This window comes from Mya arenaria, chromosome 14 (genome assembly GCF_026914265.1).
Source record: "Mya arenaria isolate MELC-2E11 chromosome 14, ASM2691426v1".
Lineage (NCBI taxonomy): Eukaryota > Metazoa > Mollusca > Bivalvia > Myida > Myidae > Mya > Mya arenaria.
This window is the reverse complement of record NC_069135.1, coordinates 48,827,804-48,848,519: the sequence shown is the minus strand read 5'-3', so window position 1 is coordinate 48,848,519 and position 20,716 is coordinate 48,827,804. Positions and strand designations below refer to the sequence as shown.

Genomic DNA, 20,716 nt, shown 5'->3' with positions numbered 1-20,716 from the left:
TTTGCAACTTTCACCCATGTTAATATAGGACGCAGCAGAAAAATGTGCGAACAAACAACCATACGTAGTGTTTTAGCTAAAGCGGAATGGAAGGGCGGCCCGCCCTGCCCTGTTTTGACCCCGCCCCGTTGCCCCTTTTTACACACCCTGTCATATTTTTCCCACCCCCTTGCGCCCTTCTGGCCATTCAGATCGTTGTTTATCACAAAGTTACGCCCTAAAAGTATTTCATTGGTCAATGTCGCCGTTTCCTAATCTGTCATAGATCAGTGCGTGCTAAGGCACATGACTGTCATCACCGTGGGTCTGATCAACGGGTAATTCACGCTTATAATCAGGGTGCTAATTGCTGTTCATTATGACACATTATTCCTTGTCTGAGACATCGAAGTTGTACCTCTAAATGTCGATCTTTGATGTTGTTACAAATTAATTACTTTAGCCATTTATAATCGGTAATCTCCTTATCACATAATTGGGTCATCTATCATCCAATTATTGAAACGTCCCATGTTTACCAATCAAAGTTGACACTGGTCCAATGATTAAGTTTGTTAAATTGCGATAGAAAAGGCGAAGAATTGATGAAAAATGTTGTTAAGCATTAGTAAACAATTGATACTTGCAGTGTAAAAACAAGGCACACTTTTTAGAACAATGTTTCGTTTGAAGCAGACGGTCATTGAAAAACAGATGGCGCTAAGAAAATCAAATACTCAAAACTTCATGACCAATATTCGATGTTGAATGTTCACAATAAAAATTTGTTTTGTAATCTCAAAACTTTTTTATTTGCTTTATAAAGCGTTTACTTACAGTATTTTCCTCATTTGTACAATGTTTAAAAGTAGAAGATTCGGCAAGTCACCGCCATTTTTCGGAGTGTATTTCTCGATTTTTAAGTTCTATTATTAAGTATTAGTGAGTTTTCATGAAGGATAGAGATTTTAAATGTCATTTTGTTTTAAAATGTCAGCATATTGAAATTTATTTAATAAAAGGCAAGTAATCAACAGCAAAGCTGAATGTGACATTCGTACCCTATCCTGATCGTACCAAAACAAAATTCGCCCCCTGCACTTAAATGTTTTTAACAGCTCATATATAAGGCCATTCTGATTGTTTCAAATGTGTTTTTTTTTAAATGTCTTTGTTTTTATTTTGGAGGTAAACTATACATTGCAAAAAGGAGACTCTAGACAAGTACACTTTTGATAGGCCAAAAAAGAACACTTTTTTTATTATTCCATCTAGAAAAAGCAATCAAAGTAAATGTGAATTTAAAGTTTTGTGGCATGGCACAATATTTATCTCAGGTTTTACGATAAGTATCTCTTCCTTAAAGTCCCCCCAGTTCTCCATAATTTGATTGGTGGGAGAAGTGACTTCTCCCCAAAAATTCAGCCTTGTGAGAGGCTCAGAGCCCTGGTGATAACAACCCGAGATGGTAAAGAAAGTGTCTAAAGTGAAAATGAACAAGAAAGAAGAATTAAGAGCAATCTGTAGGGATATTATTACTACAATGTGTGCATGAACATGCATGTACTTTGATAACAATACAAAGCTAATATTGTGCGCATTGTTTTCCCATTTAAGAAAGTACCATGCCCCTATTTTGGCCCACCCTGCCCTTTTTTTGCCCACCCTGCCCTTTTTAATTCCTGGCTAAAACACTAATACGGTATTACCATCGCAATAGTTTGTTCTATTGATGTTTTTCTAATGACAGACAGCGGGTGTTGTTCACACCTTCGCACATTTGAAAAGATTTAATAGTGACAATAATGCTACTTTGCGTTATGCACATTCCTTTATTAATTTTTTAAAACAGTAACATGATGTTTTGTAAAATAACATTAAAATCATGAACAACGATTAATTGATATTTACCTCCTTTCCCGATTTCTCCATTGCCGTTATAACTCAATCCAGTTAAAGTGCTGACTCACATCGAGTTTTTGTGAGTAGCGTCCCTTTTGTAAAAAAGTAAACACTCGTGCTTGTTTTCAATTTATTTCTCAATAAATCATTTTAAAGTAAGCATTCAATATATTTCTGCTTGTGTTAACTTGCGTGATTTTACCTAAGTCAGTTGTTCTCTTCGGTGATTTAGTACAGATACTTACTATTACCGCGTTCTTCCCCGGTCGGATATTTTCGACCTGAAATGGACTTGGAAAAAACCCAGATGAAATTCTAATACGAGAATTGGGGGTAAAAAAGTGCGTCCTATGCATGATATAATACGGTGTTCTGTTCTCAGGGGTTCAAAATGACATGGTAGCCAGGTTTAAAAAAAATGGCAGTGAGTGTCGGCACTCTCGGCTACTCTTTCCCTGCCTCTTCAGGGCTCATCCTACACAGAAATTTAAGGGAGAAGTGAGAATGGGGGAGGGTGTGGGAGGGGGTTGTCCCCTCCCTGAAGTCGAAAATTTTGAGATTTTAAATGTTTAATGGTGGGTTCTGGTGTGTCCTGGACAACTTTTCTATGCATTCAAATAGGTGTTGTTCTTGTTTTAAAATGGTCATACTGGTTGTTTTTAGTTGGTATTTACCTTTAAAAAAATAAAACAATGCAAGTTTCAAACATTTTATTTCATGCAAACCTATCATGCACACATAAATATATCGGAATTTAAATACTGCATAAATAAATCAAATAAGCTAATACAAACAGAACTAGCTTATATCAAACAACATGACATCAATGGTAAAAAAATAAAATAAAACTAGTCAATATATCATCACTGAAACTCCTCCTTGGGGAGCTCTCCCTTGGGCAGGTGGTAAGCAGTCTTAAGGAGCTTGACCCCAAGCTCGTAATCCTTGTACAGTTTGGCCAGTACGAATTTCTTCATGGGCTCCTCAGGCCGCAGAACTGTGTTCTCTAAGGAGGCCTTGTGCTGATTGGCTGAAAATACACAAAGTATTTCTTATAAAATTTTGCAATTAATTTGATAATTTCACTTATTAAATGATTTCTTATTTGGACTGTCGATCATGTCATCACTTTCAACATCGTCAGCTTTGCGTTTCAGGCCTGGGGAATCCGCAGAAGCCACTTAGAAAGCATAATTACTATGAAACAGAATGCAAAATATCTCATATATAATATAGAATATTGATGTGAACCGATCGAAGAAAAAAACCGATCGAAGAAAAAATAATAATGAAATGCATTTCTGAAATAAAAACAACAAACCTGGAAGTGTGAATCGCACTTGCCCTTCTCGCTTACTTCGCTGTAATCACACCCAGTTAAGTTCATTTGTCATCAGTGCACATTGATTACACCGTTATTGCAATAAAGTATAAATCCTTATTGGCACTTATAAATCCTTATTGGCATATACAAACATCGCGTAAATATTAATCTTGGCATTTACAAACATCGCATAAATATTAATCCCTTACAAGTTTATTACAACGATGACATAGCACATGTACACAAATTCAATGGTGCAAACATGTGCCTCGATTGAATAAAACAAGCGTTCTCATTAGCCGAAGTCAATGGAGCAAATTTACTAGGTTTAACACGATTGGCTATTTGTCAATCGTACTGACAGGTGGGAGGCGGAGTCGCTTTGTTTTGACAAGCGGTATTTCTGATCGATGTCAGGTGTATTTGAGAGCGATATTGGTTTTTGATCTCTGAAAAAGTAGGCGAATTTGACTTTGCTTTGATCTTAGAAAATAGTGAAGTTGCCGCGGGCAGGGCGACTTAATCGCCTAAGTCACCTGGTAGGATGAGTCCTGCTCTTTGAAACCTGGATAGGCCCCCCACATCCTTGCCTATTTTCAACCATTTCGCTACTACTTTCAAACAAAATGACAATCCAATGCAGTGCTCCAGCCAGGATTTGAAAAGGGCAGGGTGCTTGGTCCAAAAAGGCACTTTAAATGCGCATTTAATGAGCCTAAATGGGGCACTTGCAAAGTTCAATATTTTGATATTTTGGTACTAGAGCTCTACTTTCAATACTAATTGTTATGATATCCAAAGATGTTGTTATTAAGTCATACTTCTGTATTTTCATTATTTTCATACTAATTTCTGAAACATAACCTGACTATATGTGCAGTAATATCAAAATTGGTAACAAACTGTAGGATCAACCTAATTGTAAACAATTGCTTTCAGCACAAGTTATTGCTTTGTTGGAGTTTTTATACTGTACTTAGTAGATCTACTATAAGCATTTTTCAATTAATAGTTTCTCTTGAATGACATAGCGTTTTAAAAAATTAAAAACAACAACACTATAACAGTTTATTATCTTGTTGTACTTGTTTTTTAAACTACAGATTACAGTCATCGATTTTTAAGCCTGTTCGTGAATCACGACGATCATGTGCTTATTTCCTGTCACCTGTCAAATCTGATATTTTACCTAGTTATGAAAATCACTTTTTAAGTGTAAAGTCCACTAAATTTAAATCTCACATACGTTGTGTTGCAGTCGTCGATAAAATATTATTTTAAGAAGTGAATTTAAAATCTAATTTTGTATTTGACATGGTCATGTTGATTTAATTTGTGAATACGAGGTACGAAGACTATGTGATTTAAATAGAAGTAACAAATCATGCTTTATTCGTAGTTTCAGGTTTACTTACGTACTCTTTGTATCATGTGTAGTAATGGGCATATGACTTAAAGTTTTCACATTTTCCCAGTAATGTTTAAAATTAATCTGATGAAGAGATCTACTTATGTGGTCATCAAGGAAACATCAAGGCTATGGGCTAGCTGTAGGGGTTGTGTGCAATTCCTTGGCAATTTTTTGTGCATAATGCATTATTCATGCAATCGCTCAATTGTCTGACTGTCAACAAACAAAATTTTATGCTATAAGGTTGAAAAGTATTTAATAAAACAGGAACATATCAAATGATTACGTTAGTAGAAACAAAATGTGTTCTTTAAGTGAGTAATCTGTATCAGTTATAGACCGTCTGTCTGTCAATATTGCTTACTGCATCATCAATTTTTGTGACAGCTTCATGATAAAGCTAGCTGTCGATGCAATTTAACATAAACTAAAGGGGGTGATTTCTATGACTTCATTAAAGTTGCGATGTATTAAAGGTATAATCAGTAGATATTTAGTGTGTACCATATTTTCTTCCAGGACCACAACTATGGGGCACCACCTCCCCCCACCCCTCCCCAGACCCCGCCCCTGATTGCCGCACCCATCAAGCCGGCAACGGAAAACAGCGTGGAGGTGAAGGAGGAGATAGTTGTGACATCGGACACGCCCATCCTGACACGCCCACCTCCCTCACCCCAGCCCGAGTCAGAGCTGGAGGACACTGATGATCCCACGCGGTGTATCTGTGACTTTGTCCATGATGACGGATACATGATACAGTGTGATCAATGCAGGTAAGTTGGAGTTTGTAAGACAGTGGATGTTTAGTTTGGTTAAGTTGTATAGCTATCTGCGTCAAACCAATCTGGATTTATTCCCCACAAGGTATGAACTGAAATAAGCTTTTCCCCAAATATTTGACAAAAGCTGATGTCCACCGTAATGCTCCTAGTATATTTTTTTTCGTTTTCATCAATATTGGTAGATAATCCATTTAAAATTGATTCTCTTGAGCAGTTCAAACAAAAAAATTCTGAATATGAGTTTGCAGATTAAAACTAATGAAAAGTTTATTGAAAGGATATTTATTGATTGCTGAAAACTAATTGTCAGTTTACTGTAATCCAGTTCATGCATGCATTGAATAATTGAATTCTCAATTAACATTTGACTGTCAATGTGAAGTTGTCCCTGTTGGTGTCAGTGATTGCAGCCTGAAAAAAGTGCTGCTAGATATAGAATTATAGGATCAAATGTTTTCAGCTGCATCAGAAAAATCCAATATAATGCACTAGTTATTACATGTAGATTGTTTTGATGTGCAGATTTTATTAAGAGCATAAGTTTGCAAATGATGATAAAATGTTGACCTGGTATTCGACAGCTGCAGGAATATGAATAAAACAACAACAAATGAGCCATGTTTATTTATCCTCAAAGTTGAATACTATAATGCTGATAACTGTTAGAATACAGATCCATGTGCTTTGAACTGATGATCAAAAATCAACCAGACATATGAAATGTTGATTGCTGATTCAGGAGATAGTAACTTTTCAATGTACATTGCTGTGTTATGACTTATTTAAGCACAAGACTGTTTTGTTCCCATTTCAGTGTCTGGCAGCATATAGTGTGTATGGGTCTGGACCGGGATAGTATCCCTGATACGTACCACTGTGAGGTGTGTAAACCACGTCCGGTGGACCGGGCGCGTGCACGCGAGTTCCAGATACGCAAACGGGAGTTTCTTAAGACACTTGTCGGTGAGTAAAGACTTAACTTTCATATAGACTTTTATAGCAGTTGTGTTGCAATCAGCGGTAACAACCTAAAATTATTTATCTGATTGTATTCTTGTAGTATTTTTTCAAAGTAATTGGTTGGGGGATGCTGGGTATGTGAGGACTTACATAAAATTGTGACAAATTTTGTTTGTCTCGAACATAGATATAAAATGACGGCATGAATAAAAACATAAATAGCGATGTACCATGTCAAGAATGTATTGTATAGGATTAAAGTCACTATATTTAGTGTGACCTATCTCAATCTGATGCTAGATCGGCTGAGCCGTTACTCTCAGGTCAGGTTAAAGATACATTGTATTTCAATAGGAACTTCCTTATAATTGCAGTTAAGCCCCATGACTCGAGCACAGACACCTGCCCAGAGGAGGTCAATAATAGGCTGAAGGCCTACGGTCTAGATCAGGGGGCAGCCAAACAGAAGCAGAAAATGAAGCTGAAAAAACGAAAGGAACGATCCAAGTCGATGCCAATTAAGCGGTTGAAGAGTAAAGAACTAAAGCCGGAGAAGGAGAACGCGAGTAATGAGGCAAATAGGAAAGCCAAGCTGCTGGTGAAAGATTTCTCGTCAAAATCTGCACAAGCAAGGAAAGAGAAGGTAAGTGGAACACTAAGGATGATTTGGCATGAATTTCAGATCATAAAGCTTGTTAACACTTATAATTGGATTTCCTACAAGCAGAAATTGGTCAATTTATAGTAAAGTTTTGAATTTTCATTTTTTTGGTCATGATTTCTAATGTTTAAACACAAAAATGACATATAATACACATTTCTCTATAAAAACTGAAGTTATTTTTAGTAAGAAACTAAGGTGCGTGCTTTAATTATATTTACTATAAAATCCTTTCTGTCTGTCGCTATTCATTGACTGCAGCATCCTTGTTGGATACTAGATTATGCAGGGTTATAAACACCTATTCTTGGTGACTTTTTTTGTTTCATGTTTATAAATAATACTCAACCAAGTCCTATTTCCAGTTGAGTAAGAAGATTGAGCGTATGCGCGCAGAGCGGCTAAGCAAGGAAATGCTTGATGATAAATTTAGCAGCGATGACCTGCGTGACGATGATAAGATCATTAACACCATGTCCAGCCCACCCCTGAATGAGGAAGAGAACGCTCAAGACCCTTGGGACATGGAACACTTCAAGTAGGGACTGCTTTTTAGTTTGTTTATGTTTCTCATAGGTAAAAAAATGGTCTGTAGCCAATGAAATAAAATTGATTGGTTTGGCTAAAATGTTTTTCGTTTCCTTAAAGGGGCTAAACACTGTATGCTGAAATGGTGGGGAAAAAAGAAAATTGTCGAAAACTGACATAAACTTGGTATAGATGTGTACAAAGCATTGACACTAACTAACTGAAGTACAGTACACTCAACGAGTTAGACCCACTTTCCTCGCTCACTCCGAGGGATAAAGTCGATGATCGCGGGTTTCCTCCGAGGGTAAAACTGTTGCCCTCGCTAAAATCCCCCCGAGTTCCTCCGAGTGGCTGGCTTACCGCTGAGTTTAATATGAACGATAGCGTTGAGAATCGTCCGATTTTATGATCCCGCGGCGGAACTCCGAGTCTAATCAGATAAGCAAGAAATTTAAGTTATTTATTTTTATGCTTATCCACATTGTTAAGCGTAAAAGATTCTTACATGTACCAACGTTTAATTTGTATTTATGTCCGTGAACGCCAATTGAATATTGTCTTGAATTATAAACATTGAATCATTAAAGTATATCCACTTATGTTCCAATTTTTTCTGTCTTGCCAGAAACAAACACAATGTTATTATTAGCTCATTTTCAGTATTTTATAACGATTTAAATTATAATTAATTATTAAACAAATTGACAACTACGAACGTAAGAAGATACCTTGTGTTTTTCGCTTCAAATTTGTGACCGTGAGGCAGTGTGTTCAATGCTCCTCAGAGTCAGATTCAGAAATAAATATCCATTTTGACTATGATGAACACGATATCATTTTGCAGTTTGTGTTTGTCAGAAGCTTTGAATATTTGGGCTGTTATCCAATTCATCCTTTTTAATATACTACGTGCGCCAACGACTTTTTTATTGACAAACACAACCCACGAATTTCTGTCTCCTTATTTAGTCCGGATGTTGTGCAATCATTCCACAAATCGCGAACAACATACTAGATCTACAAAAAATCACAATATACACGCCTTAAGTTATCGACGGTTTGATTTAAATAAAGTAAAATAAACATCGAAACGTCTTGGTAGTAAAACCTTTCTATATAGCTGACATTGACTCGCTACTTTCACTTTTGACAGGACGTTGTTATGGTTACGGGTACCTGTTCTGTTTCCCCGCGTATTTGCGACTGGTTTACGTATTATTGAAGTAAAAATACCGATAATGAATGACAATTAGTACACCAGTTGCTTCTGAGATACGGGTTATAGAACACTAATTTTATTTTCTTCGTAACATTGGAGCAACGTTCGTCGGAAAAAAAATAAAAATAAAACTAGGAAATTTTTTTATTTTTTTATTTGGGTTTTGCAATATTTAGGTACGGCGCTCCCGTAAATCTAAAGATATAAAAACTCTGGCCCTAGTGTCCGCAGAGTTTCGCGGAGTTAACCCCTCCGAGGAACGCCGAGTTCGTTATTCTTTGGTCTACTGATCACCCTCCGAGGGCCTTAAATTCAAACTCCGAGGAACGCGGACAGTCGATAAAATCATTGTGTTGGCCGCGATAGCAAAAATCCGTGGAGGGAAACGAAAAGTGGGTCTAACTCGTTGAGTGTACTGTACCACATAGTTTACAATTAATTTATTTTCACAGTTTTTTCGTATTTTTCCATTAAAAAAAGATTACTAGGTATTTATACCTAGTAGAATTCATTCTTATGCGTGATTGGCTAGTCGATGTTATCACGTGATATTACCAAGTTAGGTATAATGCTTAAATATTCCAAATGTTTAGGGTTAACCTTCGTAGCACAGTGGATGCAAGACTGGACTGTTTATTTTGGGACCCCGATCTCCGACTCAATTTTTTTAACGGTTTGGTAAAAAAAATTACAATTATGATATCAAAGAGTGAAACACTTTATTAAATAATTGTCCTGAGATTCGTTAGAGAAAAAACTTTGGTTGGTGCCAATCTGGTGTATCGTCCCTTTAATATTTGTCTTTACCAATAAAATAATTTTAATGCCTATAGATTACCTGTGAACAAATTATCAGCTTTATACAATTGGCTGCTTGAAGTTGTTATTAAGTTGCTGTAGTTGGCAGCAGTAGTGTTTTAGATTTTGACAGCTGAAGGAAAGTTCAGGGCCGTATTCACGAACATCTTGAGTCTTGAGTTTCAGACACATGCCCAGAAAACTGAGTTCTTACAAGTTTCAATATGTTTAAATATCTGTAATATAGCTAATTTTGACATAATTGCAGAACAGATTATTTATAACAGTTACATAATCTTTTAACCCCTTTGCTGTTTTGATAACATTTTTACAAAATCAAATTCTTGCTTGAGTCTGAGTCTCAATTTGAGACTCTGAGTGTCAAACTGAGACTTTGAGACTCAAGATGTAAGGGAATATGGATTTAGTTGTTTTGCTACAATTTTCTAGAATATGTTTGTTATTAATTGATTCTATACTGAGATTTTTTTATTTATAGCAGTGTGTACGAAAGTCATTATCACATTGCAGGACACAAGGTCCTGCAATACAGTCTACATTGCAGGACCGGACCAGTTTTTGCAGGACCGAATATTTTATGTACATTTTAGTGAAAGTCAGAGCTTCTAACTGGGTCTAAAATCCAAGTCAATGACTCTTGAGATCTGATTTTCAAGAGTCAATATCAGATCTTCAAGTGTCATTGTTCTGGGTTTTTTTCTAAATACTTGGTCTTTCTTCATAAATTATAGTTCTCATCTGTCAGAAGATGGCATTGCAAGGTACATGATTATCCATACGTCCAAAACTGAAATAAAACCCCCAAACAAATCCAGTGTTTTATTAGGATCAGCTGTATAATCCACTTTTCATTCTAGAAAAGTCAAGTAAGAGAAAAAAATATTATCAATATAGCTTAATAGTATACCCGTGCTCCAGTCAGTATTTGAAAAGGGTAGGGTGCTAGGCTACCGTAAATGACTGGGTATTAGACGCACTTTTTTCCCTCAGATTTTGATGCAAAAAAATGCCTGCGTATAATACCCAGTAACAATTTTTTGAACTTTTTTTCTGAGGTCAATTTCAAGCCGAGAGTTTGTTTAGATTTATGTAGAAAGGGATGTTACTCGCGTCATATTGATCGAGTATATACGGGTTAAAACGGCAGTTGAAGATCGGGATACGGTACATCGTAAGACGTTTATAATTTCAACAAAAATATTTTTCGATTAAAGTTACCATAATTCACCTAAGAGTTTGGACACTCTAAATATTTGGACACCCATAATTATTTCCCAAAATAATTTATTTTGCGTACCTAATTTTCGGACACCCAATGGACATCAATCATAACTTTCATAGTTACCAAGTTTCACAGACGAAGATTATTGATTTTTATCTTTACAATGCCTGGCTAGATTGCCTAACCGTATACACCACTGTGACAATTTAATTAGTTACTACCCATCCTAAACGATGTATTGCCTGTTGAAAAGGAAGTGTGATGTATTTATTTGAGGATTAAACAAACAACAAGGGCAATCAAGGGATTAAGAAAACATCCACATGGCATGTTTGTAAAACGATCTGCCAATAAGCTTTCAAACTTGTACCACACTTATAGACTATATGAAGCAATAATCGTACAGTTATACATTAATCCTGCATAGCAATGTCCATGCTCTCCACGAGATCATCGTGGGTATAACTGTAAGTTATGTGACGTCACACAGTGTGACTCTTTGATCTGAAGCCGATAGAATGTGTTTATTCAGTTCAGTGCATGTATAAAATGGTTTTTTTAATTAACTTCATGAAGGATTTACACTTATAGGCGTAATAAATAAGTTTATGACCATTGATTACTACGGATAAATTAATAAGTGGTAAAAAGCAAACATGAAGAAAAAAGGCAGGTTAAACAAACATGTAAATAAAATGTAAAAATGATAAATTTAAAGATAACCATCGCCATTTTCACGATTTTTTTTTTTTTGTCACTGTCAACAAACATGGTGGCTGAAAATGCCGGACGATTTTGACATTTTTTCTATGCGTCTTTTAACCAAAAACATAGATTAAAAGTTTTTTTCTCGGATTTTTCACAGATTTTTTTCCCTGCGTCTAATACCCCCTATCGTCTTATACCCAGTCATTTACGGTATTAAAGGGCACTTTTGATGCGCATTGAATGAGCCCTAATGGGGCATAACTGCAAGGGCCATTGCTCAATTATTAATGTGTATGTGTAGTGTAACTACTTTCAATACTCAGGGTTTCTGCCAGGAATTTCATAAGGCATGTCGGAAGGGGAGGGTTTGGGAGTGGTGTCCCCTCCCGACGTCGATTTTTTTTTAATTTTCGTATCCAAAATGGTGCAATTTCCTGCATTTTAAACAAGTTAACAGTTATGTTCCTATGATTTAGAATTACCAACTCAAGTCCGATTAATATTAAAATTATTTGTGAAAAAGTTTAATGGTTTCTCTTTATTAATTATTGGTATTTCTCAAGTTTTCCGACAATACAATATCGACGATATCGATCGACTCTTGTTTCGTTTAGTGCGGGTATTATTTATATTGACACCGTTGACGTCACAGCAAAACGTGTAAAGCACGCTGCATGCTGGAACACAAACGAGCCCGGAGCAAAGCGACTGCTCGTGGGTGTATTCGTATTTAAAGCTGCTTAAACCCGGGTCGGCTAAATAATAACTTAAAGGGAATGGAATGTGCATTTTAAGATTTATTTATCTTTTTTTCTAAATAAATTAAAAGAACAATAAAATAATCAAAGTTTAATAATAAGCAACACAAAATATAACTTTACACTTTTAAACTAAAGACGGGAACGCGACTCAATTACATACGACGACATAGCATAACCCTTGTTTATAATAACACAGATATCTTCACAGGGTTCTCAATAATAATTTAATAATTGGTTAACAAACGGACTCGGGATTAAGAAACAAAATAAAACGACACATGATTTATGTTACCGAACTCAGTTAAGACGTATTGTTTACTTTGCGTTCATAGATGATTATAGTGATGAAGGTCGCAATTACGACAGTGGTGTTTTTCACACATTCCCATTTTGATAAAGAATAGGAGGAGTTTGGTTAATTGCACTGTTGAACCTCACCGACACGCCTTCATGCTGTCGTCGATCCTGAATGGCTGATACAAATGCCGTATTAGTCCCGACACGCCTTCTGGCTGTCAGTCAATCGTTGCAACCGTTGCAATCGCAACAAAATTGTGTATTGTCAGAACTGATGATTGTTTTGATAAGGGTTGTCGCTAAGCGGATTAAAGCATGTCGGCATAATTAACGCATGTCGGTAATTAGCCTTGCCAGCGGAAGGCACGTCGGGCCCGACAAGCCATAAAGGGCTGGCGGAAACCCTGATACTACAGTAATCATAAGTTTGTTATAAACACCTTAGCTGTTATTTTTACTTTAGTGTCAAAATTATGTATATTTTGTATACTTTAATTTCTGAAATTTTGCTCTGTCAAACAAAAGGGCACAGAAGGGTGTGGTAAAAAGGCAGCAGAAGGCTGGAAAAGTACAGCAGGGTGCCACACCCTGCTATATACACCCTGACACTTGTGAACGTATTATTTATTTAATGCATGTTCAGTGAAAACAGGAATTATGCATGTAACCCTATGCATCAGAATCCTACATGCAACAGCGATTGTTGAGTTGCACCGACATCTCTCACTTCTATTTTCACTTTCATGTTTTTCATTTTGTCCGGAAGCAAACAAAAACATTCAACGTTCCTATTGTCAATATTGCAACATCGTTTTTATTTTTAATAAATGGCATGACAATAATAAATCTATAATATTACAGAACTTTACTGTACACTGAAAACGTTTTACGCGTTCTTCTTTCACTTTCATTAAAATTGACAGAAGGTAAGCATGCACCTGTTTCCCGCGCTTTTTAGACCATATGCTATGAAAAATGTTTATTTTTTTCTGTTACACATTAAAAACTAATACAAATATATATATATTATTAAAATTGAAATAGACATGGTATAAAAGAACAGAACAAAATATATTTAAGCATTGTTGTTTTTTAAACCATTGTACTAAGCGAAAAAGGTATCCGTTAATTTGCATAATGGGTGGAGTTAACACGTCATTGAGTTTGAGTGCTGCTAATTGAAACAGTTCAGATTCCAGATCGATAATCAGTTGTCACTTCGGGTGTTAATTGCTCTTGACATTAATTGATTTAAAAGGCATTTAGATCATGCCTTGCGGCTCCTTTCAAATGATTATTATTATTACACATTTATGAGGCGTCATTTACGATTTCTGGACTTCAAAACCCGGGGAGCTCGGGTCGATAAACGCCCTGATTAAGTTGGTTTGATCAAGTAAACATAGGTTAATTAATAAAATTCACATGATACACGTTTAACACATATTTATTTAATCATTTTGACCCACAAATTATTGCCGGACAGGCGGGCCTACAATATAGCTGCGATTGTCGGACCTCGTCATTTATTACCGGCGGGAGCCGAGGTCCGACAAACTTTCGTACAGACTGTTATAGCTTAAAAAATTGATGTGTTATCTCTAGCAGAAGCATTCAGATCAGTATGTCTGAGGTATGAGAACTGCACTCCTTCATGTTAATTGAAACAAAAATATATATAGGAAGATGCCTTTTATGTGTATAACAGACCCCCTGAGTGACAAAGCTATGAAGTGAGCGGCGATAACTGATGGTCATGTATTAACAGTTTGACCCGCTTAAATGTGTCGATTGTTTCTCTAAGATCAATGTATGAACACCACTTTTTTCCAAAATGTAGTCAAATCAGAGCATGGCAGGTAAAAGATACTAAAATAAATCATTAGCTTTAACCCTAGAGGCATTGTATTCTCTGTTTTGGTGAGTGCATTTGTTCATGTTCACAAATGATTCAATAAATACCGGGTTGACTCAAGGTCTTTTGAACACTTTAGGACCTGACTAGCTGATAGTGAAAACTCAGTCAGCAAAGTTGATGTGCTCAATTTGCTTGAAAAAAAAAAGAAACATTAAAATAACGAGTGTTGATGAATTCTGCAGGAATTATGTAAGTTGTTCATATACTTTATAAAACCCAAATAATTTTAATATGTCCTCAATGGTACAAACATTCTATCAGTGTGGAAAATGTAAAAACAATTGGGAGTTAATTTGACCCCAATATCATGACACTAAATGAGTAAGAAATCCTAGAAGTTATGATTCAGAACTACTTCTTTTTGCAGTTTGTTGAATGTAGTTTTATGTTTTGATTTATATTGCAGTGAATGGGAGCAGAGTTATGAGACGGCACGTTACAACCAGTACACGACATACGTTCAGGAGTATCTCAACTCCACTTGTGTCAACGGACATCATGTGAGTTTTCAGAAGACTTTATATTACCCTTGTTACATTCTTGGTTGATTTGGAACCAAATGCGTTATAATATGTCCGGTGTAGGTATTTATGTACAGTCGTCAAAAATATGATTTTCTGGATCAAGGTTTTATTGTCTGAATAATTAGCCAGACTATAGCAAAACCTAGGCCTCAATATCATGGAAATACTTTAGTCAAATCTCAATCTCCGTCTCAACTCATTCTACCATATAACATTAAAAGCACCCGAAAATAATATGTTTTACACATTTTAAAACCACATTTTATCATTATCATTTTATTATCCCCCGCCGAATCGAAGATTTCGGGAGGGGGATATTGTTCTGGCGTTGTCCGTACGTCCGTCCGTCCGTCAGTCCGTCCGTCAGTCCGGTACCATATCTTGGTAGGCATTGATCAGAAAATGTTCAAATTTGGTCAGAATGTTCCCCTTGATCATTCTCGACCTATTTTAAAAGTGGGTCACATGGGGTCAAAAACTAGGTCACTAGGTCAAATCTTAGAAAAATCTTTGGAACATACTAGAGGCATTATACATGGTCAAATATTCATGAAACTTTATCAGAATGTTTTCCTTGATGAACTCTTGGTCGTAAATAAAACTGGGTCACATATGATCGAAAATTAGGTCACTAGGTCAAATCTTTGAAAAATCTTGTCCGGAACCATATCATGGTAATGATTAGTCAAGTTATGTTCAAAATTGGTCATGATGTTAACCTTGATGAAATATGGACCACTTTAAAAAGTCGATCACATGGGGTCAAAAACTAGGTCAGTAGGTCAAATCTTTAGAACATACTAGAGGCATTTTACATGGTCAAATATTTATAAAACTTAATCAGAATGTTTTCCTTGATGAAATCTTGGACTTATTTAAAACTGGGTCACATATGATTGAAGATTAGGTCACTAGGTCAAATCTTAGAAATTTTTTGGCCGGAATGGAAATGATTGGTCGGATTATGTTCAAACTTGGTCATGATGTACCCCTTGATGAATTATCGACCTCTTGTAAAAGTGGGGCATATGGGGTCAAAAATGTTCAACTGCTTCCTACAAGATAATGGCTTCAAGCAGTACATTACAGGTCCTACCCACAGCCTTGGAGATACATTGTACACTAGACCTCCTTATTAGCTCAATTCAAAATCTCCACAGTCAACAAACCCCTACCATACACTGACCACCACTTGGTAGCAGTGAAACTCGATAAGCTTGAAAATAACACACAGTGAACATGATCAACAGGTACCTTTAAATGTCATTTTCCACGATTTATTGTTATCACTTCAGACATATCTGAACTTTCACTTTGAAATCATTCAAATTCATAGAAACTATTACAAATGTTACTCTATATACAAAACTTATACTTCAAATAATTCCAAACAAGCTCAAACTTATATCCAACGTTCATAACGGTCCATTTCTCTGCAGCCATATTACATGTTAATATAGGAGTATTCCACCTTCTTTTCATTTTCAAATCATTAATCTTGCCTAATCAGGCGGGGGATATCAATTCAACGAATTTGCTTGTTTTTACATTGTTGATTAAACGTTTGGTCCACATTCCAAAGGAAAAATATTCTACAGCCAAAAAATGTACTTTAGTACAATTCATTGCCTTTTAACTCAAGTATATTTTTTGCTCTAAAATAGGTTAACTTTGAAATAATGACAAAATCTTTCAATAACACATTCTGTGAGAAAATGCATTTTCAAAAAGTATAAAGACATACAAGGTTTTGAATAATACTATGCTTTATGTGGTAAAATGAGTTGAGATTGAGACTTAACTGGAGTATTTTCGTGATATTGAGGCTGGAATGATTCTTTTCAATCCCAGGCTTTTTTTTTTCAAGCTTTTTAGTATATGGTGTATTTGATCACTAGCATGACTTTCTTGGTCTACTCTGAACAAAATCCTTAAACTTTTTTATATATATTTCTTGATGTCTGTATTAACACTGAGCGCATTATCTCTGATATCCTTGTTCTTTGAAGAACATGGGACTGTATGTGCGCAGAAAAGTTATGGAAAGATAATTAGCAGTGATGCCCAGTTTTGGAATGGCTGTCAGTCACTTTCCTACATGTTTAAAGTATGCAGTAATTGTTTAACCCACAAATGTTGTCTCCCCTTGTAGTAATGCTTTTTCAACGGTCATGCAGAAGTCATATGTGCTTTGTCTATTTCTCTTCTTTTTTTCTTTGAAAATATATGATACAGTTGAACACAGTTAATCCGAATTTGTAGGGACCCAACAAATTTCTTCAGAATAGCGTTGTTTCGGATTAACAATTTTCTGCAAATGACAGCGTTCGCGAATTATAGATAAAAATGTGAAATACTAAGTCGTGAAGATTCCATTGTTGGTTACATGTTACCAGTACGACACACTCGGTTTGAGTTATCTTTCGTAATGAATCGCTCATTTTCTGACAACAATGTTTGTAACACACGCATGCTCAATGTCATTCTTTAACAAGCACTAATTTCGAAATAAAGACCAACAATTTAGTTAAACAAACTAAAGAAGGAGTAAAATCGGGACTGAAAAATAGCGATAATTTCAGATAAACGGTGTGCGGAATAGCGGTGTTCAACTGTATAACTAAAAAAGGAACCACTTCAGAATTTTACAAGGATATAAGTAGGCAAGAAGACCTTTGCAAAAAGAAAAGCTGTAATTTCATAACATTTTGAGCACTTAATGAACTTGAACATTCAAAGGAAGTATTCTTGGTCTTAGTGTATTCCACTCTATATTTGCTATGGCGCAGGTGGCTGTACTGTTTAGTTATTTTGTAAATGAGTTTTCGGGGTAATAACAGAATATGGTATTTATATGACCTTTCAAACCTATCGTGTTTAAAAATGAAAAAAGACTAATAATCATAAACTTTCGCTGAAAGAAGCTAATATTTAATCAGTTTACCTGTAATCTCAACGCAATAATCATTGAACGTGCAGAAAATTGTGCATAATGTGGTTTTGACTTTAGACTAAGCGCATTGTGAAGAGTTGTAAGTTTTGCTTTTAACTGAGTGCATTTTCACTGGAATTTGTCAGCATAAAGGGTTTAAGGCTTTTCCTCTCAAAACAATACCACCCACTTATGGAAAACATAACTCTACAGGATAGTTCTGGTTACAGAGGACAGATTTACATAAAAAACTTAAGAATGATCTATTTGAAAGTTCCTTTATATTTCCATGGCATGAAATCCCATAGCTTGAACAACCTGAGAAAATCTGTGAAATTTGAATGACAAATGAAATTTTGTTAAACTTTGCATGTTTATTTATATAACAGTATCACCAAGTTTTGTTGCCTGTTTCAGAACGACATAGCAGATCTTGTGACTGACGGCCTGCGGGTTCAGCGCTGTCAACTCAAAGAACTGAAACACAAGAGAAAGGTATTAATGATGTCCTAAAAGGCAACAGAATAGCGTTTTCCCAATGTAATACTTATATACATAAAAGGATTTTTATTTATAAAAAGAAATTAATACTAATCTTTTTATGAAAAGAGCTGTAAACTGATATAAATCCGTCTCAAAACTTGAGGGAAGAAACTAGAACTGTGCCTTTTTTTAGAGGTCATGATAACATACCCCTTGTTGGGCTTGAACCGATGTCCTCTTGTGTGAGAGATGGACATTTTAACCACTACACCACTCTTTCCATGTCTAAATAATTTCATTCAATGGCAAGAACAGTGCAAGACTAAGTGCAATTCTTTAGAAACTGTTTTACATGCAAAAGTTAACAGGGAAAATGAGTTAGGTAAGATTATTATAAGGACAAGGTAAGATTATTATAAGGACAAATTATGACAGCAATTGATGTGCTTCTAATAAAGTTATCCTTGCAGGGTTTAGAGGCGTCGTGTAAGATCCCAAATGGTCAGCCAATTATCGAGGTGATAGGCAAAGTGATGACCAGACATCAATATGACAAGGATAACTTCGGACAGAGGCAGTAAGTGCAGATTTGTGGCAGGCTTTATATTGTGTGAATGATCAATTAATAACATTTCCAATAGTCTTGTCAACTATCAGAATGATCAATATATCTATTTAAGGCTTTCAATTATTTCATACAGTGGTTAACAACGTAATTTTGTTGGGATTATTTGTAACGTTGTATGAAACTGATAGAAATTGAAAATCAAGAGAAAATTACCTCACATACTTTATAATATCTGTCAGAAATTGTCTTGTAAAAACTGTTCAGTTACCGTATGGGCTAACTGGTTTGAAGTTTAACGCTCTTTCCTTTTATAATTTTTAAAGAACAAAATAAATGGGGTGTTTTTTTCAATTTCAGATTGAGCCCATTTGTGTTTTTCTATGGCACCGTGTTTGACCTTGACCTTGTTATCGACGCGAGTGACTATGGTAACGATGCAAGATTTATACGGAGATCATGTCAGCCTAATGCTGCAGTAAGTGTGAAATTGGATAATATGAACGGCCTATTTCTAAATTCTGGCACTCGCTAAGCGCTTGTAATGGCTAAATGCTTCTGACCTTTAACTGTTATTGATATATTTTCGCATGAATTGAAGTACTGTCAGTGTTTTTTTTAGAATAAAAAATGCGGACCAATTCACAATCACGAAAATTTGACTCGAAATTTTTTTACTCCTAAAAAGAATACACCAAAAAAGTAAAATATTTCAACACTTACCAAGAAAAGGTATATTTAAATGCAGTCTTATTCATTTAAAAATCCAAGATTTTAAATGGGGTTTTACTTTGTCGGAAACATACCTTACTGTCTGTCTATGCTTATTTTCAGAAAATGATTCATGGCTCAGTAAAAACATTAAAAAATGTTGTAATACGTATTTAATAAGCTCCGAGATTTCACAAGATCTGATTTGTAAAACAGTGCTGAAATATTTTTGTCCACATTTGTATGTACAATCTTTTTTGTTTGTGTACAGGTTCACCATGTAGTGGCAGGTGGGCAGGCCCACTTTATCACTGTGGCAACACGTGAGATCCCAGAGGGGACTGAGATCACCATTCCCTTCGATTACGACTACAAGAAATGGTTAGTACAATATCTCGTTAGATATATCAAAAGACTTGTGGAATATTGCATAATATTGAGTTACAACATAGATATTAATCCAACATTAACGGCTTTTTTTAAGTCATTCATGCAGTCAGATTGTCTTGTCTATTTCATTTGAAAATCATGTAGAACTCAAATTTGACAACTAAATCTTGGAAATGTAATTCACAATTTGAAAATAAAAATAATAAAAAACTTTCTAAGTTTTTATTTCCAAGATACCTAGAGAAAGGCTGGCATACATGTATACACACTTTATGCCAAAATGACCTCCATTTATGACTGCACTCAAAATTATTGCAGGTATGTTAAAAAGAACTAAAACAAGTTTTGAAATATCTAGACTTTTAGATTGAGAATTGTATATGTTTTTAGCTTACGTGTTGAACCTAATTATATTTTTCCTTTGAGTACTGTTGAATGAGTGTCTGTTGAAATGAATTATTGACATGCTGCACTGGTACTGAATGCTGCGTCTACACCTCATTGAACTCAATTATTCATACACAGCTGTTATATTATCATATAGAAATGCTTTACCAGAAAGCTGCTGTTTTGATGATTGTATAATAGATTGAAACATTGTTCAAAGTACTTTA

At 35.5% G+C, this 20,716-nt stretch overlaps 1 protein-coding gene across 2 annotated transcripts in view; it reads left to right on the top strand.

Annotated features, from left to right (window-relative positions):
- The window catches only part of LOC128217999 (inactive histone-lysine N-methyltransferase 2E-like), a 52,119-nt gene that overhangs the window by 12,788 nt on the left and 18,615 nt on the right, over nucleotides 1–20,716 (top strand). For both annotated transcript variants that reach the window (XM_052925488.1, XM_052925487.1), the window contains exons 4-12: nucleotides 5,136–5,392; nucleotides 6,216–6,364; nucleotides 6,736–7,004; nucleotides 7,388–7,560; nucleotides 14,904–14,997; nucleotides 18,371–18,448; nucleotides 18,907–19,013; nucleotides 19,362–19,479; nucleotides 19,984–20,093. In XM_052925488.1, the coding sequence (XP_052781448.1) occupies nucleotides 5,136–5,392; nucleotides 6,216–6,364; nucleotides 6,736–7,004; nucleotides 7,388–7,560; nucleotides 14,904–14,997; nucleotides 18,371–18,448; nucleotides 18,907–19,013; nucleotides 19,362–19,479; nucleotides 19,984–20,093 (1,355 nt within the window). The remainder of the gene's footprint in view (nucleotides 1–5,135; nucleotides 5,393–6,215; nucleotides 6,365–6,735; nucleotides 7,005–7,387; nucleotides 7,561–14,903; nucleotides 14,998–18,370; nucleotides 18,449–18,906; nucleotides 19,014–19,361; nucleotides 19,480–19,983; nucleotides 20,094–20,716) is intronic.